General features: G+C 40.4%; 1 protein-coding gene across 1 annotated transcript in view; it reads right to left on the bottom strand.

Moving 5' to 3' along the window:
- The window catches only part of ptprga (protein tyrosine phosphatase receptor type Ga), a 483,112-nt gene that overhangs the window by 32,447 nt on the left and 423,957 nt on the right, over nt 1-26,708 (bottom strand). The window contains exons 14-15 of the mRNA XM_055647582.1: nt 18,602-18,693; nt 4,658-4,749 (exon numbers count right to left, since the gene is read on the bottom strand). Of these exons, the coding sequence (XP_055503557.1) occupies nt 4,658-4,749; nt 18,602-18,693 (184 nt within the window). The remainder of the gene's footprint in view (nt 1-4,657; nt 4,750-18,601; nt 18,694-26,708) is intronic.

Here is a 26,708-nt window from a genome sequence, read left to right as displayed (position 1 = left end):
ACCACCCCCTCTCCGGGCACTTTCCCTTGCAACCACAAGAAATGCTACACTTGTCGCTTTACCTCCCCCCTTGACTCCATTCAAGGACCCAAGCAGTCTTTCCAGGTGCGACAGAGGTTCACCTGCACCTCCTCCAACCTCATCTATTGCATCCGCTGCTCTAGATGTCAGCCGATCTACATCGGTGAGACCAAACATAGGCTTGGCGATCGCTTCGCCGAACACCTCCGCTCGGTTCGCAATAACCAACCTGATCTCCCGGTGGCTCAGCACTTCAACTCCCCCTCCCATTCTGTATCCGACCTTTCTGTCCTGGGCCTCCTCCATGGTCAGAGTGAGGACCACCGGAAATTGGAGGAGCAGCCCCTCATATTTCACTTGGGCAGTTTGTACCCCAGTATGAACATTGACTTCTCTAATTTCAGGTAGTCCTTACTGTCTCATCCCCTTCTCAGCTCTCCCTCAGCCCTCTGGCTCCTCCTCTTCCTTTCTTCTTCCCGCCGCCCCACCCTCACATCAGTCTGAAGAAGGGTTTCGACCCGAAACGTTGTCTTTTTCCTTCACTCCATAGATGCTGCCTCACCGGCTGAGTTTCTCCAGCATTTTTGTCCACCTTCGATTTTCCAGCATCTGCAGTTCCTTCTTAAACTCTTGGTTATATGTTGCTATTACTTTTGTCACTATTGCTCAAGCAATCCACTTAACCCTCATGTTTTATGCATCTGTAAAAGTCATGCATCACATTAAACATAACTAACTGATTAGTGATCTTTCTTGGAAAGAAGCATTTCATTATATCTGACACGCTAATTTATTCTGCGGAGTTGCCTAGTAACTGTATGTTACGAGGCTGCCCAAAACAAATAGAATAGGGCATGCATAGTAAGAAGCAAATTTAACAAAATGTTGGATGCAACACCATTCTACACTATGGAGAAATGGCACATTCAAATCCCACTTGAGAACTACACTCAGCCTGTAACTTTGAAGCTCAGGTAACTTGAAGAACTTCTTATTTTTGATTAGGCAGACACTGTCTGTCTAACAAATTGCTTCAACTTCTGTCCTTCCATTACCAAAACTTTGGACATTTCAGTGATGGTTGAAGATATTTAACATCATTAGTTATTGTACAAGAGGAATTTTCAAAATACTTTTTACTCTGCACACAATTATCTAATAGGAGAAAAGGTAATAGCTAGGGAATAATCATCATTATGCCTCGTAGTAAGATGAATAATTGTTGACCTTACAACCTTATGATCGCCTCAGCGCAGAGGGAGAAGAGGAGGGAAGAGACAGTAACCCTAAGATTTTTGCCTCCATCACAGTGAGGAGGTGCCTGGTGCCTGGATATTAATTTGTGTTTATTGTGTGTTTTATTGTTTATTATTACATGTATGGCTGCAGGCAACGACATTTCGTTCAGACCGAAAGGTCTGAATGACAAATAAAGGGTCTAAGTCTAAGTCTAAGTTATGGGGAAATACAATACAGAAAAATTAATGTTTTAAGATCACATGATAAACATGAAACGTCTGAGTTTTAGGTGGAAGACGGATGGTAGATGGAAAGGATGGATAATATTATTTCAACTGTTTTTTTCTATAAGGAAAATCTAATAGTTGATCAGTGCGACAAATATGTCATTTTTGGAAAATGTGATCCTGGGTTGAAACAATTAAAATTTTCCCAGGCGATAAATAATTACTTTAAAATAAACTCGGAACACCAGGGTGCAATATGATATCAGTAGCTGATTTATGCGTAGCACTGTTAGTTCTTGGCATAGTTGGAAGATAAGTTTGCCTTTCTCCTCATCTTCTGCAGTTCATTCACAGTGAATTACAGACTGTTCTCAATGAATTATATAAAAAGACAGGTTATATTGAGAACAGTATATTAACCTTTATTTTTCTAACACAAATGTCAGCTGTTGAAGAACATGGTTTTACATGACTGTATGTAAACATATATCAATATACTTCAAAATAGTGCTGCAGTTTATGCAGTCACTTTAAAGAAATTCACACTTTCACCAGAGATTGGAATTGTAGTAATGAATCCAGCGAACACCCCAAACTTCAGTGAACAAAATTAACAACATCACTTCCCATATTTATGTTAAAAGACTTGGCAAAATTAATGCATAAAGCTTCAGAAATAATGTAATGCTCTGTTTGAATCAACAATGCTTCCTACAGGCCCTAACACAATGAACAAAAGAAAAAGAATTTCAGATACCTTAGTGTAAAGATAATACATTTGCTTACTGCAAAGTTAGATTAAAAACTCAGAAGAACACCAACTGATCTTTAAACTGAGCAAAGATGTTTCCTGAAAGTAATCCAGGCAGTCTGAAGTTACCAGCTTTAAAAAACATGGGCATAGGTTGCCGTTAACAACCCAGTGACACACTGACCTGGAGGACTAACTCTAGGTCATTGGGCAAGAGAAGGTAGGTTTACAGCCACTAATCTCCACCATAGCAGGTTCCCACTTTTGAATAATTATTTGACAAAGGGAGGAAGAGAATATTTAATAGGAGTATCCCCATGCGTGACTCTTGTGTTGTGGGCAATTATCCAGCTACCTTCCCAGCTCATCAAAGGCTTGCGGCTTGTGGTATGAATGGAGGGCATAATGGGGGAGGAGGGGAGGGGGGGGGGGGGGGGGGGGGGGGGAGAGGATAAGAGGAGGAAAATAAGCTCACAAATAAATAATTTACAGTCAATACAAAATATGTTAGATCCTAGTGTCTTAATTGGCTTGGCTACAATACAAATCTCATTATAAATATGACTGCACTGCACACATACAGTACATTATTTTATATAGTAAATACACCATCTTAACATTATTTGGCTATGGGCAAGTAAAGCAGATGTGTGCAGTTAGAAAGTTACTGACATTGACAAAACCATTGGCTAAATGATTAAGCATTGATAAGAGTCTTTTAACTATGTTGACAGTATGCAGGACAAACATTTGTCCCAAGAGAATTGTTTTTGATCAAGATGATTTAATTCAAATCAGACAAAATCTATTATTCATGATCTGGCAGGCCACTGCTATTAATCACATCTGTGTGTTACACCATTAAACATACTGTGGAATAATTTCATTTAATAAACATATCAAGATGTGTGATGAAAAATGAATTCATTAGTCCAAATGACTGTTGTGCTCCATCACCTTTTAATCTTTTGCTCTCTAATTCAGCCACATTCACTTATATAACAGTGTGGGTTGTTTATAAAAGAGTTAGAAACACATTCTGAGGACTGAAGGACTGCGTTTATGATTCATGAAGAAATGTATTTTACATTAGCAGTTCCTTACTTGATTCTACGATTTCATATTATTACCGAACACAAAATCTAATTACCAGCAGTCTGAAAAAGTTCTCATTTGTGGGACTACCTGATTTCTAAATTTCAATCTCTATTGAAAATAAAGCAGGATAAACGCATTTATTTAAATGCAATAATAAACCCTATGTATCTTTTCAAAGAACAGAAAGAATATTTGAATATTATGGTAATATTAATGGACAACAAGAAGGCAAAGATTCCTCACAGTAGCATCAGTACCATTTACTCGTACATAGGCATGTGGCCAAGCAAATGCAGAAAGAAAAGTTAAAAAAGTGTCAGGCTCACTGTATTTAAAAAGCGATAGCAGTCAATGGCCAAGCTTAGCCTGGCTCAGCTGATTTGAGTGAATGGAAGGAAACTAATTTGATGTGAAGGAGAGGACCACTTTCTTGAAGTATGCCTCCTGGTAACTTGACCAAGAGCTACTCTTGTTGCAAGTCCATGGACTAGATTGTCCTGCTTTCCAAACCGAAAAGCTTGCAAACGATTGGGAGGTTAACATCAGGTCTGGGTGGATTAGGAAAGAAATAAAACATGGGATTTTTGTTTTACAAGATACACAAACAGTCAATGAAGCACAGCAGCTGGAAGAGATCACATCGTAGAATGCAGAAAGTGGATATCATGAGGCTCTCTGAATCTTGAAAGGGATGACATGCAGGAGAACAAGCAGCACTCCAATCCAAATTTCAGCAACAGTTCTTCATAAGAGTGCTCCAAGATGTAGACATATGGTGTGCTTAAACCAGTGCAGTATTTTCCAGCCCTAAAGCAGGAAATGCAAAAACTGTGCAGTCACAGACAGTTGACAGCAAGGAACACCAAAGTGCCTTTTGATGCAGATCCAAAATAGAGTTTCCCCACTTAAAACAAATGTAAAGTTTTATAGTATTGCTCTGTAACCATTGTCCTCAGTATATGGAATGAGCCAGGGTTGTTTTCTGGAACTTCCACGTATGTTTCAGTGTTTGATATTAAACTATGGAACTTTATAGCACTAGAAATTGTTTTATTAATCCCACCAGCTATTGTGTGTGCTTGTAACAATTAACGATTAAGGTGAGGCAAGTGGTTTTCAATTAATAGAAGCGTTGAATAAATTGAGAAGTAAGCTAATTGATTTCTCTAGGTTCGGGCAATCACTTCCATTTTACAGGTTCATTACAATGGCACTACACAATCAAACTGTAAAATATAATGACCACCAAATTTACCCAACAATCACCACAGAAGCATAAAGGAATCCCTAAACTTTACCACCTATTGCAAGCATTGCTTACCTCAAATTCTTCAGAAAATCCATGCTGGTTATTGTTGTACAGTTCATTGATGTGCTTTATAAACTGCTTGACAGGGATGGCTTCCATATCATCTACAAGAAATGAATGAATGTGGATATGATTAGGTAGCCAGCACAAATGCAGCAGATGCACACACAAATGTGGACCATTTATACTTTCAGTATAAACCCTGAACTGATGTGAAAATCTTAAAAAATGTTTCAGGCTTAATTAACGTACATAATAAGCTTTGAACGAGACTAATCAAATGCGACTCATATGGCCAACCAGAATGACACTGCGATTGCATTTTAACTGAAGTATTTGTGTGAAGTTATTTAATTATTTATTTAACATATTGAGACGAAAAAAGCACACCTGAGCTATATATGAAATAATAAACCCAATATTGGCTTTGTCTCCCAAATGGCAAAACAAATGTAGTGTTGTATATTCAGAATAATTTAGAAATATGGTCTGAATTTAGAACCAGAAAATTAAGATCTGTGTAATTTCAATCATATTGCACAATGTAATTTCATTGACTATGAAGGGATGCTGGTTCCCAAATGAGGAAACCAGAACACAGAGATTGCACGTCTTATAACTTTTGTGCAAAAAAATAAAAATGCCTGGGTTTCAGCCATAAAAATAAATTAAGTGAAAGGAAAGGTTACAGAGAAAATGTTAAGGGGCAGCCTCAAAATGTTAAAGGAAAAATCAAATGCATGTTTGTAGGAAATGTACAATGAGTTATTTAAAGAAGGAATTAGAGGTAAAATTTGCAATTTGACATTCTGCAAAGGTTAAAGCCATTTTCTTAACTGACATTTGAAACATCAATAATTCTGTATTCGAGGAATAGGGTAAGCTACCAACAGAGACTTGACAAAAAAAATAGAACGAGATCTACTGGGACTAGACAAGTTTGCAAACACCAAAACTCACAGATTTGAAAGCATTACGTCTCAATTTTCAGTATTACCTTCAAGTTCAATTTATTATTCCAAATTTATCATAATGACATTTTGAGCAGCGAAGTACATTTAAGAGAAAAATGCCAAACAAATAGATTATTATTCAACATTTCAAACTGGTTAATTTCAAAGCACCAGGTTTAACTTTTTTTAATGCTTAAATAATATCGGAAAGTATTGGAATGCCAAGTCTCTAGATACAAGCGAGAAAATTTTGAATTGGAGCCCCTGGTTAGAATTACTATTAGTGGTTATCAGAGTGCCTATAAAATAAATTAATGTTCTCTTTGGATGCAGGCTGTTCTGTAGTATAATTCCATTTCTCCTTTTTCATACCACTATGGCGGGCCGAGCCACTTTGGTCTCGAACCGTCGTCATCGAGCCCGGGAACTCGCGTGGACCTGGCGTGATCTGGGCCGACCAATCAACGCCGACCTGGGTGGACAGCTGGCGGGGTGCAGCGAATGATGGAACTAGTCTTCACTTCACAGCCAACACATTAACACGCACACCTTGCCCTTTTTGTACTAAATGTTGAGCTGCATCGTTTAAATATTAAACTGAGTGTTTATACAACACGTGAATCTCTTCACCACAGTTATTATACTCAATATTTGGCTCTTTGAATATTGCAAGTTTACTAATACAATAAAAGCAGATGAAAGAATTTGAAATGGTTTGGGCAATATTAAACTATAATTTGAGAAACTTATATTTTGGAACAATGCATATTATGAATATAACTTCTCTTTATATGAAACTAGACCCAGGGGGACCCGTTGGGTCCTGTCCCCTCAACGCGCGGGTGCGGGGGAGAGGGGCCTGTGGCGTCACACACACACTAACCACCCCCTCCCACACACACACTAACCACCCACACACACTAACTACCTCCCCACACACACACACACACACTAACCACCCCCCTTGATATTATATTAATATTATTCATTGGCTTCTTTTACCCCATCCCCGCCCTATCTCGAGTGGCAGAGAGAGGGGGGTAGAGAAAGAGAGAGGGAGAGGGGGGGAGAGAGAGGGGGGGAGAGAGAGGGGGGTGGAGGGAGGGGGAGAGGGGAGGTGGAGAGGAGAGGGTGGGGGCAGGCGGAGGGAGGGGGGGAGGGGGAGAGGAGGAGACGGAGAGGGGAAGGAGAGAGGGGGAGGGGGGGAGGAGGGAAGAGGGGAAGGGGGGGGAGAGGGGGGGGGGAGGAGAGGGGGTGAGGGGGGAGGGGGAGATGGGGGGGGGAGAGGAGAGGGGGTAGTGGAGGAGAGGGGGGAGAGAGATGGAGAAGGCCGACTTGAACTCGGCGAGCGTGCGGCACGGACGGGGCCGACTGCGAGCGGGCAGCGGGCCTGGGCAGCTCTCGGGACCTTGCGGGACCTCAGATTGCTCTCGGGAAAGCCGAGCCGTGGCACGAGCGTACTGCGTGTTTAGCGGCTTCAATCCAGCGACAAAATGACGAGTTGGGGAGCGGGGTTAATGTAACTCGCAGCTTGTGCAAAAACAGTGCCCAGCAGGCTGCGCTTTGAAAACTCTGCACAGCTGGCCACGAGGAGCAGAGGCATTAGATTTTTTCAGCTCGTTAGATTTTTTTTAAAATCTTAGATTTGTGAAGAATTTGAAGAAATAACTCGGGAAATAATTAATCAAATTTTCAGATGAGGCAATTTTTGAGATAACTAGGTAAATCTCTACCGGAATATGTAAAAATTCCACCGTTAGCGAGTCGGGTTTTCGAGGAGATGTGAATCACAGAAAAACACCACACAAGTAAACACAAAAGTACATCCACATCCAAGATCAGAGTTTTATAACAATATAGATTATATAAAACTATTTTACAAAACTATGGCTGCGTGTGCATGAGCTATCCAACCTGAGCCAACAGCACCTGATTAAACCTGTAGGAAGGATCTGCAGATGCTGGTTTAAATTTGAGGAATAGTATCTCTGAGGCCAGGCGACAACTCTCAGACCTCCTCCTACTTATCCTTGGACCATGATCCCACAGCTGACACTAGACCTTAATCTCATACACCATTTCTGCCCTGGCAGACCCATTATTTCTGCCTGCTCCTGTCCCACGGAAATGATTACCATGTACCATGACTCCATCCTATTCCCACTGGTCCAATCTTTTCCGACCTGTCCAAGATACCTCACATACCCTTTGTCTTTTTAATGACTTCCGCTTTCCGAGCCCCCTTTCCCTGATCTTTACTGTGAACGTTCAGGCACTCTACACCTCCACCCCCCACCAAGAAGGCCTGAAAGCCCTCCATTTCTTCCTCGACTGCAGAACCATCCACTTTCCCTCTACTCGCACTCTACTCCACACAGCGGAGATGTCCCTCACCCTTAATAATTTCTCCTTCGACTCCTTCCACTTCCTCCGTCCAAGGTGTAGCTATGGCCACCCGCATGGGCCCCAGCTCTGCTGACCTCTTTGTAGGGTACGTTGAACAATCCCTGTTCCAGGCGTACACTGGCCCTATCCCCGAACTCTAACTCCGTCACATTGATGACTGCATCGGTGATACCTCCTGCACCCATGCAGATCTCATGGACTTCACCACCAATTTCCATCCTGCACTCAAGTTTACTTGGACCATCTCCGACACCCCCCTCCCCTTTCTTGATCTCACAGTCTCCATCACAAGTAATAGACTATCGAATGTCACCCATTCCTTCTCTCCTTCTCTCAGGACGCTGCCTGTCAGGCTGATTTACTCCAGCTTTTTGTGTCTACCTGAGTAAACCTGACAGGTATGCGTCTAGTTGAATTGTAAATTCAACCAGAATAGGTTTGGTTGGGTCAGGTCAAGTTGGGTCTGCTGTTCTGACCCAAACCCACACACACACAAGACTAATTGCCAAACTCACAGCAATGACTGGGTCAGTCAGACCAAGCAGGGAAAAAAATCAACATGCAACAAGCCTGGGTCGGGGGCAGAAGGACTGTATCAGATTGGTCACAACCCAACTGATAGCTGAGGTGCTATCTCAGTTAGAATCTCCTTGTTGGCATTTTTTTTTGCCATTCATGCAGATGGAGAGCACTTGCACTTAAATGCCACCATCGTATCTGTTTCCACCATCACCCCAGACAATGTGATCCAGGCACCCACTACTCTCTGTGTAAAAATACTTCACCTTTACACTTTCTCCCTCTGACCTTAAAGCTATGTTCACTACTCTTTGACATTTCCACCCTGGGGAAAAAAGCTTTGACTGTTTGCCATATCTATGCCTCATAATCTTATATACTTCTGTCAGGTCTCCCTTCAACCTCTGACATTTCAGTGAAAATAATCTGTTTGTCCAACCTCTCCTTACAGCTAGCACCTTCTGATCCAGGCAGCATTTGTGCAAACCTTTTATACTCCCCCTCCAAAGCCTCCACATCCTTTCTGTAATCGAGATACTGAAGGTGGTGCTGCATGAGAAAATGTATCTCAAATTATCCTGCAGAAAGCAATTGCCTGTGCTTATTTAACTTGTACAAATTCTATATGCCTACATAAACAATTACGCATAATTTGTTTTAGCGATAAAATTTACATATATGTAGTGAGGAAAGTAACAGCAAATCATTCCATATACCCATTCAAACACCAAATGAACACTGCCGCTGCTGCAGAGTTAATGTTGCTTGAACCACAAGCAGAATTTGAACATGCTGTAAAAGAACTGAAGCAAAGAATAGACGAGACAGAAGGAATCTTGCTCTGAAGAAGGGTCCCGACGTGAAACGTCGCCAGCCCATTCCATCTACACATGCTGCCTGACCTGCTGAGTTCCTCCAGCACTTTGTGTTTTGCCCAAGATTAAACTTGTCAGTGGTGGGGAAATAAAAGTAGTGCCTTTTCCTCGAAACATGGAAAATAACAGAATATACACAAGTTCAACCAATGGCAAACCTATGCTGTTGTTTAAAATCTCTGCAGATCTTCTAAACCAGGACAACAGATAAGCAAGTGAATCTCCATAGAAATTAATGCAAACAATTTTACTTCCTACAGCTTGAAAACTAATTGAACAAAGCAACGGAAAATAAATTCAACTTGCATCAAAAAACAGGTATGAGACAGCTGCTGTAACAAGCAAATTTAGTGAGAGGCTGATATAAATCTACATTGGAGTGTCATCAGATTATGATTGGCAAGATGCACAATACTTATAGACAACCTGTTTAAATGGGCAAGTGCATTCAGTACTGAATAGAAATGCTGTAATTTGTTGTAACTGCTTCAGTGAAGACAACCATGAGCCTTGAGGTGCTGGTTATAGGAGCAGAAGTAGGCCATTCAGTCTATCGAGTGTACTCCACCTACTCATGGCTGATCTATCTTTCACTCCCAAACCCTTTCTCCTGCCTTTTCTCCATAATCTTTGACAACCTTTGACAACCAAGAACCTATCAATTTAAAAATAGCCAATGACTTGGCCCCCACAGCCGTCTGTGGCAATGAATTCCACAGACACACCACCCTTCGAATAAATATTTCCTCATTTATTTTCGAAAGGTGAAGCCTGTGATCACAGGCGTCAGAGCAAAGATGTCTCCAGGGATCACAATTAAGCATTGGAACATTATGGAGCATGTAAAAGCAATAACAAATCTGGACATTTTCTGAGGCTGTTGTAGCAGGATGGCCATCTAATGCTTGAATTAATAAGTATTATGTGGCTAATAGTCATATTGCTCTAATTATATTTGTCCTCTGCATTTGTGCTTGAGTTTCTGACAAGAATGTGCTCAGGCAGGCCTACTGTCTCATGTAAACCTAGACTCCAATCTTTTTGTTTGGCTCTCTCCAAAGGGGAAGTGACAGATTTGTTGCGTTTCCAGCCACAAACATTGTTGATGCTGATGCAATGCAAACTCATAAATGTCAACTCAAATGAATTGTAGTATGTCTGAAAGAACACAAATTCTTGAATTGAAAGGCAGGGTTTGGTTTGGCTTGAAACCATCCACTAACTCGGGCAACCACTCCTCTTTCTCTTTCTCTCTCCGTTCATTTTTATCCCTGTTTATTCTTTACTTCCTTTGTTTCTGACTCTCACCAACCTGAACCTTTCCCTCTCTGTTCACTTAGTTTAGCTTACTTTAGAGATACAGCACGAAAACAGGCCCTTCGGCCCACCATGTCCGCACCGACCAGAGATCCCCGCACATTAATACTATCCTGGTTGCCTCAAACCCACACGAGTTGACGACCTGTGCTTGCTATGTGGTATTGCACCCCCTCCAATCAGAAGAGCAGTATCCTCAAAAGTGGAAGGCAGCAAGCAGGAGGATGACCCTCATCACCAACTCTTCCAACATATCCAGGCACCAAAGAGGTTAAAATCCAGAAATAGCTTCCTACATGCCGTTCAACCTTGGAATGATAACCCCCACACCTGTAGGATAGATACTTGGAATCAAAACCCCACACACTGACACTATACCCTGAGGGGTCCCTTCCATTGGGAGCCAAAGAGACATGGTCAGTCTGGCACTGCCTCAACCGCCTCAGAACACGGGTCGGACGGTGCAAAGCCCTCATGCAGAAGTGGGGGTACAACAACAATGAACCAACACAACGTGACTGCGGGGAGGCAACCCAAAACTATGGAGCACTTACTTACCTGCCCCCTCCTCCCAGAGCCCTGCAAACCAGATGATCTCAAGGTCTTCAACCCATGTGCCAGAGCCTGCGTTATGCAGTGGCTAGGAAAGGTGTAGCGACACGACAAGAAGAAGAAGAAGAATAACACTATCCTGCACACACTAGGGACCATTTTACATTATACAAAGCCAATTAACCTACAAATCAGTACGTCTTTGGAGTGTGGGAGGAAACTGAAGACTTTGGATAGAACCCATGCGATCATGGGGAGAACCTACAAACTCCGTACAAACAGCATCCGTAGTCGGGATCAATCCTGAGTCTCTGGCGCTGTAAAGCAGCAACTCTACCGCTACGCCATCGTGCTGCCCTTCATACAATCTCCCCCCCCTTTCCCAACACCCCTCCAGTCCCTCACTCATCTTACCTCTACAGCATCACACTCTCTTACCTCTGATTGAAGCGCTATGCAATTTCCTTCTGCACCGTTGAAACATATTGGGATTCCATTATTGTGTTACAGTCTGATTATAACAGCAATCATCACATGACTTTTAATCATCTAATGAATAATTGTGGTTATTTTTGAATTGATCACCATATTTATGATATTGTGATATTAATGAAGTCAATCATTTTACATAACATTATGATGTAATGTTATGCAGCATTAATAATAATAATGTGACAACTGATAAATATTGTTACATATTTCAATGATAAACGTTGAAATATTTTGTTATTTCCTGTTTATTTCATGATGTTGCTTTCTTCTTATACTATGAAATCTACTTTTTGATTTAAATTCACATTTCTTAATGGGTGGAAGAGCATTCCTTAAAGGTTTGATGGCTTTTGCATACAAGCTGGGCTCTAAAGACCTTGAAAAGGTATGCCAAGCTTACTAGTGTTGTTCATGCAACCTCTTGCAGTTTAGCACAAAAATTCAAGGCAACTCACACTTTCTCCCATGTGGTTTGCTAAGTAAATTGTTTACTGGGAGTTGCCTCTAGTAAGAAGATAAGTGGTACAATCTGGGGGAAGCTGCTGACAATTTAGAGGCAATAAAATTGGAATTGATGTAGGATTAGAGTAGATGGGTCAGAGTGGACGTGGTGGTCCAGTGGACCTGTTTGTGTTGACCTTCCATGACCAATGATTGGAATATGGGGGAGCACATTGAGTTTATCCTCCACTGTATATTTTTCAGTCCTTAGTGTGGGAGTAATGATATCTGAAGCCACATGCTGTTAAATTCATCTCCACATCCCTATTAAGGTTCTTTAAAACCCAATCATTGGAGCTGTATCTGGCACCTGGGGCTCACAATTCTGTTGATGGTTCATTTGCATCACACGGCTTCCAGAGAGCAAAAAAAAAAACAATTATGATTGCACATACGAATCAATTAACACTACAATATTAGAATTGTCCATGGAATTCACTGACAATGGATTTATGCGTCTCAGATGTGGAAATTTAAGTTCAAACATCAGGATTTTTGAGAGTAAATGTGCCTATTTTCCATTTACAGAATGGTTGCTGAATTCCAAGTGAATTCTTTTCAATTGCTCTCTGGAAGAACAGAGCCTAGATATTATCTAATATTAGAAACATAGAAATTAGGTGCAGGAGTAGGCCATTCGGCCCTTCAAGCCTGCACTGCCATTCAACATGATCATGGCCGATCATCCAACTCAGTATCCCGTACCTGCCTTCTCTCCATACCCCCTGATCCCCCCAGCCACAAGGGCCACATCTAACTCCCTCTTAAATATAGACAATGAACTGGCCTCGACCACCCTCTGTGGCAGAGAGTTCCAGAGATTCGCCACTCTCTGTGTGAAAAAAGTTCTTCTCATCTCAGTTTTAAAGGATTTCCCCCTTATCCTTAAGCTGTGACCCCTTGTCCTGGACTTCCCCAACATCGGGAGCAATCTTCCTGCATCTAGCCTGTCCAACCCCTTAAGAATTTTGTAAGTTTCTATAAAATCCCCTCTCAGTCTCCTAAATTCTAGAGAGTATAAACCAAATCTATCCAGTCTTTCTTCATATTGGTAGAGCTGTCGCGATAGAACAAGGTATAAACTTCAGAGTTCCTGCACTGTTACCATTTTAAACCCTGACTGAATTTGACCCGATAAACAAATATAATCCCTGATAGAGTGCCTTTCTGATGAATCCCCCAACCCATCACCCACATGCTGGAGACCATGTCTTTCTGTTTCCAGCAACAATCTCTTGCTACCTAATATCATTTTTGTTGCTGGTCAATGCTTTCAGAAGGTTGAGTCCACGAGAGGCTACCATTGATAAATCTCGGGTCTAAGACTGCAAAGACCACATCAAGAGTACCAAACGTAATAGACGGGTTTGCTGGAGGTGCACCTGGAATAGCTGTTTAGATCTTTGGATGGAGATGAGGTAGGAGACGAGAGACAGGTGCTACAACTCCAACGGTTGAAAAGGAAAGAGACTGGGAATGGTGAGGGCTGGGTGGACAGGGATATGCCAAGGAGTCATGCAGAGAGGGCGGTCCCTATGAAGAGCAGGTGTGGCGGAAGGAAGATGACACTTCTATACCTTTTGGCCGATGGGAGAGGAGAGACGAGGGAGTGACCAGGGTGCGACTTGTCCTTGATTATGCTGGTGGCCTTGCCAAGGCAGCGTGAGGTATAAATGGAGTCAATAGAAGGGACTTCAACGGTGATGTGTAAACGGATAATATACCAGTTAAATAAACACGTAGATAATATTTTAATCTTAACTAGTTAACTTAGTAATTAATCATGCATGCATCCAAAAGGGGAAGTTCTTTGGTAACAAAACAAATCTGATGTATGGTGCTGTGTCTGGTGTTACCAGGTAACCAAACATGTTGGAGCAAGAAACTTGAATCACCTCTTACTGGTTTGAGACTGCTGTCATCCTTGCTAGGTTGCTGACATTATTTAGAAGTGGTGAAAACAATTACATTGTGCATTGGGTAATTTTGATAGAAGATTTAAATAAATATATCAGTATGTCACCATAGTCTCTTGAGCACTCGAACAGCTGGATCTGGCTTTACATCCACAAATTTGCCCCTCTATATTCTCAGAACCCTAAAGAAGATCGAAAAGTAGGTATGGAAACTAGTTTCCTGATTATCCCACTAGTATTAGTCAAGGCCTGGGATAAATCATAACCCTTTCCTCTTGTGTGGGTTAAATATTAGCCTGGAGTCTATCTTAAACTAAACAAAACATACCATTGGAATCAAAACATTTCACATGTTAAAGAATAATTAGGCAGGAGTGAGAACAGTTTTTTAAAGCAGTCTTGTGAATCTTTGAACTTCTCTTCCCAAGAGGCTGTAGAGCCTCAGTTATTTTAAAGATAGTGATTGATAACTTTATTGATGCAAAGGAAATCAAGGGATATGGGGTTAGTGGTGCTGAGGTAAAAGATGAGCCGAGACCTACTCCGGCTTTTTCTTATCCCCACTTCCTGTTTTGAGTTGCAGTTAATTTTTATTTGCATTGCAAATTCTTTAACAAGCAACAAAAACACATTCAACTATTTTTCAAGGAAGATTATTTCACAGAACAGCAATCAAACTGTCTGGGTGTTTGAGTAAGTACAATTAGATTTAGAGGGTATTAGTACATTCTGGAAAAAGAGGAATAATCAATACAAGCTTCAGCTTGAAGAACCTGCTCCAAGTTGGATCTGGCTTACAGCGTTCTCTTCCATTTCAATTGTGACTTTTATTAATTGACATAGAACTTTGAATCACTAAAATCAACTTTCTCTTCACCATATTAATGGCATGCTCAATTGGGTTCAGATTGGGTGATTGACTTGGCCACTCAAGAATTGACAATTTTTTAGCTTTGAAAATCTCCTTTGGTGCTTTAGCAGTATGTTTGGGATCATTGTCTTGCTGTAGAATGAACAGCCGGCCAATGAGTTTTGAGGCATTTATTTGAACTTGAGCAGATAGGATGTGTCTATACACTTCCGAATTCATTATGCTACAAGCATCAGCAGTTGTATCATCAATGAAGATAAGTGAGCCAGTACCTTCAGCAGCGATACATGCCAGGCTATAACACCCCCACCACGTTTCACAGATGAGGTGGTATGCTTTGGATCTTGGGCAGTTCCTTCTCCCCTCCATACTTTGCTCTTGCCATCACTCTGATATGTTAATCTTTGTCTCATCTGTCCACAAGACCTTTTTCAGAACTGTGGTTGCTCTTTTAAGTACTTCTTGGCAAACTGTAACCCGGCCATCCTATTTTTGTGGCTAATCAGTGGTTTGCAGTGTAGCCTCTGTATTTCTTGCAGTGTAGCCTCTGTATTTCTGTTCATGAAGTCTTCTGGGGACAGTGGTCATTGACAAATCCACACGTGACTCCTGAAGAGTGTTTCTGATCTGTCGGAATGTTTGGGGATTTGGGTCTGTTTGGGGATTTTTCTTTATTTTAGAGAGAATTCTTCTACCATCAGCTGTGGAGGTCTTCCTTGACCTGCCAGTCCCTTTGCGATTAGTAAGCTCAGTAGTGTTCTCTTTCTTCTTAATGATGTTCCAAACAGCGGATTTTGGTAAGCCTAAGGTTTGGCTGATGTCTCTAACAGTTTTATTCTTGTTCTTGTTTCTCAGTCTCATAATGGCTTACTTGACTTTCATTGGCACAACTTTGGTCCTCATGTTGATAAACAGCAATAAAAGTTTCCAAAGCTGATGGAAAGACTGGAGGAAAGACTAGGTTATGAGAGCTCTCATACCTGCATTAAGGAGGCAATTAAGCGTAACCTGAGCAATTACAAACGCCTGTGAAGCCATGTGTCACAAACATTATGGTGCCCTGAAATGGGGTGACTATGTATAAACATTGCTGTAATGTCTACATGGTGAAACCAAAATGTATAAAAATGGCCTTTAATAAAATCTGACAATGTGCACTTTAACCACATGTGATATTTTTTCTATTATAAATCTCAAATTGTGGGGTACAGAGGTAAATAAATAAATGATGGGTCTTTATCCCAAACATTATGGAGGGCACTGTGTATGTCAGAAACATGTAGCGTTTTTACAGCCAGCTAAACCCGAGTTAGTTACATAACTTGCAGAGGTGCATAGTGGTGAAGCGGTAGAGTTGCTGACTTACAGCACCAGAGACCCGGATCGATCCCAACCACGGGTGCTGTCTGAACGGAGTTTGTATATTCTCCCTGTGACCGCATGAGTTTCCTCCACTTGCTCTGGTTTCCCCCCACACTCCAAAGACATTTAGGTTTGTAGGTTGTACATTTTCCCTAGCGTGTAGGACATTGCTAGTGTACGGGGTGATCGCTAGTTGGCATTGACTCTTTGGGCCAAAGGGCCTGTTTCCGTGCTGCATCTCTAAAGTCTAAAGTACAGTCTAAAGTGTAAAGTAAAAATGTTTTCAGCATTTTCCTGGGTGGAACTTCTTTTGATCTCCTTCCCATCCAGGTGATGGGAGCACAAAGTGGAAAGCCCTCCAGTTTTCCATGGTCTTCTCATTGACGTTATCAGCATTGGCACATAATTCACCACACATTCAAATTCTGGGATACTGCTTCGATCTTTGATTTAGTGGGAAGTATCTATTCTTGGGTCTAATGCTTTTCTACAGCAAGGTCCTTGCCCATGCCCATGAACTGTGATGTCAGATGACTCAAATGGTGGAAAAAGTTGCCTTAGCAACGCTGAGAGAAAGTTCCATGGCCAGTTTCTTAATAGCTGTGGCTGCCTGATTAGTATGCAAGGGATTGGTGTCGTTGTGAGTCATGCTTAAAGCACCATGAATATGTGGGATAGGCACACTGGTCTTCCATCAATTTATATATTCATGTGATTAGTAATATGTTTGCAAGTTATTTAATTTGTTATCAAAATATTTGCTTAAGAAATCAGCAATTTAAAGGAGCATTTTTGTTAAAGTTGAATCATGTTAAAGTTTTATCATGGAGCTATCTCATGATCTGACGTGCACCAAAGTCGCTGCATTGAAGCTTAAAACAAAGCGAAAAGAACATTGCAGCAAGTGGACTTGTTGTCAAAGTGAACCGTCCATCAGTATTCAATCTGCTCCTTGAGCCTGATGTGGACACTTGTCAATAGATAGACAGGAACTATTATTCAAAGCGCATGAACAGAAGACAGTGATCAACAGCAACCAATGAAATACCGCGACAGGCCGTCAATGAAGACAATTTATCCAGGCAGCACTGTGTTAACTACCGTGCACAGTAATAAAACACCAGGCATTCACTCCTCATCACAGTGGCACTGCATATAAAATCAGAAAAAGAAAATCCTTCAAGTTGGCTGCTTGATGGGATTTTAGCAATCTTGAGAAACTGTGTGCAATTTACAACTGTGGAACTATGTGATTCCTTATGTAAGGATTAACAGGACTTTTACCTTAATTCTCTTGGCATTACAATCAAAGGCTGATTATCAACTTAATGCTAATGTGTAACTGCATGACAAATGTCTGCTTGTATTCATACAGCCCATAATAAAGTCAACGTTTTGTGATCTGCTCTTATCATCCTGCTGATAACTATATGATAGATAAGGAAATCACGAACATTTAACCTCTTGATATGTAACAGCTAGTTAGTTAGAATTGTGGAGAAACTCTAGCCGATAAATGAACACTTCATGATGACAGAATTTGCATATGTTACACCAGTTGTGGTTCGATCAATAACAAAGCAGCATTACTGATCAGATCATTTCATTTTGTAGAAAATAATAGTGTTTGATACAGAGCCCTTGCATAGAATATCATGAGCTAGCTTTTCTCCGATATTACAACCAATCATTTCAACACACACCTATACACATCTTTTTTTGCATGTTTTTTGGGTCGCAAATGGGCAGAAATCTGTCACAAAGTTCTAGAATCTAATTGCTACCTCCCTCCCTTCCCAGCCCATCCAGGTTCAACACGGGCTCACAAAGCACAGTTAGATTCTTCACTGAAATGTTGGTCTTGTGTCTCTCAAAAGCTGGTAATAATGTCTTAAATTTGATTCATGTCTTTTTTTAACCAAGATCAAATACAATCAAAAAACAAATTATTCTATCTAATAGCACCTTAAAAGACATTCCATCTAACTCGTTAAAATATTATTCACTGTTTGATATTATAATTATAATTACAAGTCTGTCCCAGTCAAAAGCTTCAGAGCATCATATCCAAACTTTGAGGCATTTCCGAGCTATATATATATATATTGCTTTATGTTGTGTAAATATGAACTTAAATGAAACATCATTCTAAATTGTATTTTACTAATGCAAAGAAAGAATAATTAACATACCTGGAATTGGAATAATGGGAATGCTTTCGTTAGGAACCACCCGCGGTGAATTGCTATCCTCCACATAGAAGTGCGCTGTCTGAAAGCACTTTCTGAGGGGAAATACACAATATAGTTATTTTATTGCTATATGCAATAAACTATTTGCACAGACAAAATCTTAAAGCTTTGAAATAGTGGATGCTTGTAAATAAATCCCTGGCACATAGCAATCATTTCATTTGCCTTTCATTGTCAGTCATTCAGAGATTTCTGAAGATCCTTTGAAAAGAATCATCAAAGAAATATAATGCCTGCTCATCTAAATTCCTTTTCAGCTCCTAGAAGTGCATCATAGTCAAGATTCACCAGTTTCCAAAGTTAATACAATTACACCTCCACTTTTAAAGAAAAAACTTTTCAAAATTAATAAGCTCTCTGCCTATCATCTTGAGGATATTTAGAGCAATAAGAAAACACTGAATCACAAGCAGAGAAAGAGAAATCAATAGATTTACTCCTGAATGGACTGGGGCCCAAGGATGATGAAAATCTTTACACCACAAAGAAGGATTGAAGCAAAACAGTTTCTGAGGATTAAAGATGTGTGGCACCACAAACCTCTCCATACTGTACCTGTATTTGATGCAAAGTAACGAGCACAAATTGGTCATCATTGAGAAAGCGCGGCCAACAACAGCACACAGAGCTGTGAACAGCCTTTGCATGGTGATGTTGACTGAAGCTGGACTCTAAAACTCCAGCGTCATTGCTCATCTGATTTAATGACTTTCCTTGGGCTGGAACTGAATATCAAATGAGCCTCTCGGTGCTCTGGTGACAGAAGGAGGGGCTGCAGTGTTCATCAGGGGCTTCTAACAAAAGGATTATTATACCACAATGAAGCCCTTAATAAACCATTTGGGAGCACCTGCATACAGCCCTAATGTGGCTGTTTCCTGATTCATGTAAATTTATTGTTATCATCACTCTAAAAACAACAAAAAAATGCCCCTTATGTTTTTCTTCTGCACTGTTCTGTTACATGGGGTGATCTCACACTTTATAATTGGTGAGCTGTAATTACTGGCTGCTAATTAAGGCACTCAGCACAACTCAACTACAGTTACAGCTTTTGATTTTTTTTTGTTTGAGTCTAATGTTGCATAAGACATAATATATTAAAATACCTGACAAGTGTGCACATAGAACTAAATTACTGCATTCGCAAATTTGATTAGTTTGACTGAAAAACCACATTATTCAAAACCCACATATATTCACAAGCTTAATTTTCCACTTTTCTCAGCAGCATTTGATTTGATTTTGACTTTTAGTTGGGAAAAAATGAAACTTAAAGTTTGTTTTCATTTAATGAAAGCATTTAAATTACAATTTTTGCAGGGCTAGCATCAAATTAATTATATATATCTTGAGTTATTCAATATTATCTGTTACAATGTCATTTGGAAGCGATTATATAAAATGTGAACAGCAGTACAAATTATTTTGCTTATAACTGTTAGCAAAATTACATTTTTAGGTGCATCTTTGAAGCTAATTAAACGTGAATCATGGAAAGAGATGAGAATGACTCAGAGTGCATCTGCAAAACTGATCTCAAACTAATGCGTGGGTTCAGTGTAAGGTCTCTCAAAAAATAATTAGAAGGAAAGCTCAAAGCACAACCCCAATTTTCCAACCCCACCTGGGTAGAATGGGACAGATGCGACCGTTTAAATATCAAAAACCCCATTCCCTTGACACTGGCTGCCACCAATATCAACTGATCAATCAAGTTCAGGAAAAGCACCTTCCAGAAGTAGGCAGGTGGCTCATAAATAATTGCAAAGCTGTAGACTGGGTTTTACTGATGGGCTCCAACACCCCAGGTCATACTTCACCTAAATTGACATAATCCAGATGTGGAGGGGGCTTTCTTGCTAGGCTGATGATCCCAGAATAGACAATAGACAATAGGTGCAGGAGTAGGCCATTCGGCCCTTTGAGCCAGCAATTTGAGCCATTCAATTTGATCATGGTTGATCATCCCTAATCAGTACCCCGTTCCTGCCTTCTCCCCATATCCCCTGACTCCGCTATCTATCAGCAACATGAACGGTAAACCACAATGGAGAAATATTACCCTGGGAACAGCCTTGAAGTGCTTCAGAAATGATTAAACATTAAATAAATCATTTAAAAATAATTAAAACATTAATCAAATAAAAAATAATTTAAAATAAATACTTTTTCCCTTTTCTTCCCTGCAGCCCCACGATCCCCATTGCGTTCAAAGGCTCAGCGTCTGTTCACCAAGTTTGACCTCAGTATGAATCTTGCAGAAGAAAACATGGAGTTCCACCACTGGGACCCATGTAGACTTGATGATTCATTCAAAGCAGCCGGTATTTACCAATCTGAAACTACAGTGGCTTACAGTATTTCCTGAACCTTGTGGTATTCCTCTTTCTCTGTTCAGTCAACGTGAACCAGGAGACAAAAGACAGTGCAGCTTTGTTTTGAGCGTTCGATTGTCTTTTTAAACAGGCCCCTGGCTGACCCTTGGCAATTGCACCAACAAACTTGGCCGGTGTCCAGCTGTGGCAGCCAAACAGATGCGAATGCCAATCGTTATCATGAGCCCAGGCAATTAAAGGGCTGGGTATTCTGCATTGAGGGCACTGCTGAAATCATGTTCAGAATCCCTCTCTGAAAATTATTGCATGCAAATTCACCACTGTATCTACATTAGAACAGTGAATAGTCTGCAAAAAATGTTGAGTGCTATAAACCATGTTGTGTCATCCAGAGATGCAGCCAGACATTAACTGTAATGCACTGCAGGTAATTCACTGAGGCTTCTTTGACTCCCTTCTGTCAAATGCCCATCCTGAGAAGAGCAGAAGAAACATAAAGGTTTTTGACCTGTAACGTCACCCATTCCTTCTCTCCAGAGATGCTGCCTGACCCACTGAACTACTCCAGCATTTTGTGTTTATCTTCTTATTATAAGAAACCATTGCCTGCCAGTTACCCCTCCAATCTGCAATGATTCTAACTTGGGTGCATTTTGCTGATCCTGGATAAACCCTGGTTCAGTAAGTCCCAGTTACTCCCACATATAAAAATTAATAATACAAATGCAGTTTTATTTGCTTCTGCTAAGAATGAGACTGAGCGCATTTCAGAGGCAATTATGGATATGCAGGGAATAATGGGATGTGGATCATGTGCAGGCAGAGGTTATTCGTTTAACCAAGCATCATGTTCAGTATGGATATTGCAGGTCTAAGGGTCTAATCTTGTGCCGTTTTATGTAGTACCTAAATAAGCCTGCGTAATATCTGTTGTTAAAATCGGGGCCAAAATCATTGGATCTCTACTAGGCACATTTCTAATATGAGTATCCAAATCATTCATTCCTTCCATCACGACCAGAATGTGGCTGTATTGTGCATCAGCAACTTTAATAGTCCCTCCCACACTTGTAGTGAGATGGGAACATTATTCAACGCAAGCTTTCTTTCAAGTCATTCACTATCCTAACTTAGAGATGCTTTATCTTTACTGCTGTATTTAATCCCAGAACTACCTCCTCACAATCATTGTGGACATATCTTCAGCGGGACTGCCTCAAGAAAGAATTACAATTGCCTTCTCAAGGGCAATTAGGAACAGGATGCATCCTGCCCTGCTTCAAAGACTTGCACCTCGTAAATTAATAAAAATTGATATTAATGATGAGATAAAAAGCATTCATCTCCTTGGATCAAAAATGGATCCATGAAATTGAAATTATTATGAATGCCTAATTTATGGACACCCATACACACAAGTGAATTTATTATATTCAAAAGACTAGTGTACACACATATGCTCGTTCCTGGGAACAGCAGAACTAGTTTCCTCTCTCACTCCATTCTCAGTAACTGTTCATTCTTATCAGTCTTATGTGCTTTTAAATATTGTGGAGGTATAGTTACCATATCAAATGATCTTTGTGCAGTTTTCGGATTACAGAAAATTGATGTATGGATTGATACAATTTGCACGAATATTCAATTTCTATAGTATCATTTCTTATTGTGCACTGAAATTATATACATTTTGTGTGCACATAAGTGAACGTGGAGTGACTTAGCAGGTCAGGCAGTATGTGTGGAGGGACTGGACAGATAACGTTATAGGTCAGGACCCTTCTTCAGACTGATGTCAACTTCCGAAAAATGACATTTCAACACTTTATTTGACAGCATTATAATTTACTTTCCCCATTTGAGGCAACTAAAAGACTGATTTCCCTCCAATGTTTTGAGGGGCAATTTGTTTAATAAGGAACATTCATTGTTCCTCCCTCTAACTTTTAGGACAGTAATAATTAATATTTTCAGGATGAAAGAATATAGTAAAGGAAAATTGATCAAACATCAAAGATAATATGAAAACCAAAGCAACAGGGCAATTGACAGGTCAAGTTCCTAATCATTTCTCAAAATTATGCTCTCCATGTTTTGTGTATTGAGCTGATCAGATGGGACACATAGTTTTCAATGTCTATTTCAGATATGTCTGGTAAGAAGCATTCTTTAAAACTGATTGTCAAGCAATAGGTAAACATACATGATCATTATTTCTTTACAAAGTTACAAGAGCTACAGCAGCAACCAATTCTGAATGGAAGAAGCAAAGCTGATTATTTGACTGATAGTGATCTAAAATGCAGGGACAGTTCCCCCAAAGGAACACAAATATCAGAAAGGAAATAAACTGGCCTGGAGTAGTGGTGGAGGCAGATTACGATATTCACATTTCAGAGGCATTTATCTTGGCATTATGTTTGGCACAGAAATTGTGGGCTGAATGGCCTGTTCCTGTGCTGTACTGTTCTATGTTCTATTAAACCTATCCATGTATAATGTCTATGGAATCTGACACTAATAATTTATGGAAAAGTGTAATAATCACAATAATAAAGTAATTATTCGTTTTAATAAATTACCCTACTCTCTTTGATTCCTTTTGTCGACTGATCACCATGATGGATCAATGTAGCCATAAGTTATTTTATGGAAAGAAACAAGAGCAGAAGAGTGGGGATACAGAGTATTTTGGCAAGTGGAATTTGCTTGACTTTCCCGGTTAGACAAGAATAAATCGAGTAAAAGTTCCCTCAAGAGATTAAACAAACGCGTGAGGGACTATAATGACATAGATTGAAGGTAGGCTGTGGATGATGTGCGTGTAGCTGAGATGAAGAAGTGAGGCATGAACCCTGTCTCATAGTCAAAGAAGCCATTATTTCAATTGTTAAAATGCATACATGAAACAAACATTCCCTATAACGGTGGACCATTATACTCAAGTGCCTTGTAACTGCACAAATATGTTTCCGAATTACCACATACACACAAAGATTTGATTTGTATGATATTCCAAAGCTGCTATATACAACACAAAATAATCAGAAAAAGCTGATTAACATTGCAATAAGACCTCAAATAACCGCCTTCCAGCTTTTGGAAAGCTGAATGCATTGTTTAATACCCTTGGAGCCACGATATTCATCCCAGTGGGGTCGATATCGCCTTGGGTCTCATCAGCAAGTAGACAGTGCAATGGCCACATATGGGGCAAAGGAAGGAACTAATGCAAATCACCAGTAAAGAAGGATAAATCTAAATCAACTACATAGGCTTGATTCCCATTGTCCTCTTAATCCCTTGAACATTCTGTATGTGAAATTGGAAATACGACAATGAAACATTCAAAAGAAAATGCTTCAAAATTGGATTATAATTTTGATATGAAAAGGCTGTAAAGTATTAGTCAATAACATTAATATTTCAGTTTATGTGGTAGAAGCAAGAATATGTGCAGCTATGCTCAGATATTTTTTTCACAACAGTTTTGCCATTGCTGTACATTAGAAATAAGTGCGCAGTTTTATTTTATATTCAAACATCTTTAGCAAACTGTAGGAACTCAAACACATTAATGCATTGTACTGTGACAACATTTAAAAGACATTTGGACAGGTATAAGCATAGGAATGGTTTAGAGCAGGAGTCGGCAACCTTGTTCTGCATAGGGACCAGTAACCCATGTCTGTGAGCGGATGGCGTGCCACATCTATCGCCATAGTGTGACACTTGGTGTTGTTTTTCGCAATAGTGTTCACATGTTTTTCAAATCGTTTTCTGCAGTTCCCAGGTCGCCTGCCCCGGGACTGGCTGCAGTTCAGGTCACCTGCCTGCCCCGGGACCAGCTGCAGTTCCCAGATCAGCCCATGTCTCCGGGACTAGATGCAGTTCCCAGATCAGCTCGTGTCCCCAGGACTAGCTACAATTCCCAGATCGCGAAAACTAATTGAAAATAAATACTCCTGCTGGCCGGATGATTGGGCCGTAGGTTGCTGATCACTGGTTTAGAGAGCTATGGGCCAAATGTGGGGAGGTGAGACGAATGTAGACGGGGCATCTTGGTCAGCAAGGGAAAGTCGGGCAGACCAGCCTGTTTCCTTGTTGTATGACTATCATTCTAAGCTTAGGTCAACTCAGGAACATTTCAAAAGGCAAATACTGAATATGTTTAAGAAAATTACAGAAGTGCTTACATCATTTTTAGACTCACTGTAGTCTTATTCTGGAATGAAGGCAATAATATATATGACAATTAGATAGATCTGAATGACGAGGGAGTTTTCTGAACCCGGAAAGGATCTATTTTGCAATGAACTACCAACAGTATATTTTCTAACGGCCTCACAGTGGTTGAAGCAAATTTAATATATGCAAACAATTTGAAAAGTTTTATCAAATATATTTCAGTGGGATCATTTCTTTTCTAAGGTGGTTTTATTTGATACAATGAGACATTACAATAATTTAAGATAATGAAATATATCTATTTTCCAAAATAAGAGAGTTCTATGTACAGTGACAGCACATCCATCTCTGAAACTGAAAGTATTTACTTCAAGTTCCACTCCAGTGAGTCACGAATATAGATTTTTACATGAAATGTAAATCAAACTCCATTCCTTTCCAGTCGTTGTGAATTAACCCTTGGTATAAAATGATAAAAGATCGGGGTAGCCAGTATTTGGTTTTAAAGTAGCATTACCAAAACACATCTGGACATTATGTGTGGGAAGGAACTGCAGATGCTGGTTTAAACCGAAGATAGACGCAAAAAGCTGGAGTAACTCAGTGGGACAGGCAGCATCTCTGGAGAGAAGGAATGGGTGACGTTTCGGGTTGAGACCCTTCATCAGACCTGAAGACAAGGTCTGAAGAAGGGTCTAGACTGGAAACGTCATCCATTCTTTCTCACCAGAGATGCTGCTTGTTCTGCTGAGGTACTTCAGCACTTTGTGTCTATGTTCCCATACTGATCTTTCTGTCCTGGGCTTCCTCCATTGATAGAGTGACGCCACACCCAAACTGGAGGAGCAGCCCCTCATATTCCGCTTGGGAATTCACCCAACAGTATGAACATTGAACTCTCTAGTTTAGGTAACCTCCCACAAGCCCCCACCCCTTCTCTCCCATTTCTTCCCCTTCCCCGTGCCCCACCTAGACTGTCATATATTTCTCCTCTCCATTTCTTCCTCTGGATTCACAATTCGCAACTCTTGTAGCGCACCCTTCTTTTAATCTCTGGCTTTGTCCAGTCATCTGCCTATCAAAACCCTTTCTCACTTGTGTTCACCTATTGCCTGCCATGCTTTGTTTTGCCCCTCCTCTCTTCTAGCTTTCTATCCCCCCCTCCCCCCACAATCAATCTGAAGAAAGGTCCTGACTTGAAACATTACCTACACATGTTCTTCAGAGATGCTGCCTGACTCGCTGAGTTACTCCAGCACCTTGTCTTTTCTTTGTAAACCCGCATCAGCGGTTCCCTGTTCCTACATTTATCATGAAGAACCTTCATGTTAAATTCTGAAGGTCAATCATTTCCAATGTCCAATAATTGTTATAATTATGCTTCGAATTAAGCAAAATAATTAATTTTAAGTACACGCCAGAAATGATGAAAATCAACATCGTTGGCTCATGCAACCCCTCTGTTGGTCAGATTAAACAGAATGTTGTCTGCATCTGGGTGGGAATTTTGGAGTCATTTG

The sequence above is a fragment of the Leucoraja erinacea genome, chromosome 16 (genome assembly GCF_028641065.1).
Source record: "Leucoraja erinacea ecotype New England chromosome 16, Leri_hhj_1, whole genome shotgun sequence".
Taxonomy (NCBI): Eukaryota; Metazoa; Chordata; class Chondrichthyes; order Rajiformes; family Rajidae; genus Leucoraja; species Leucoraja erinaceus.
The sequence above is the reverse complement of the archived record's forward strand: the minus strand, read 5'-3'. Positions and strand labels throughout refer to the sequence as shown.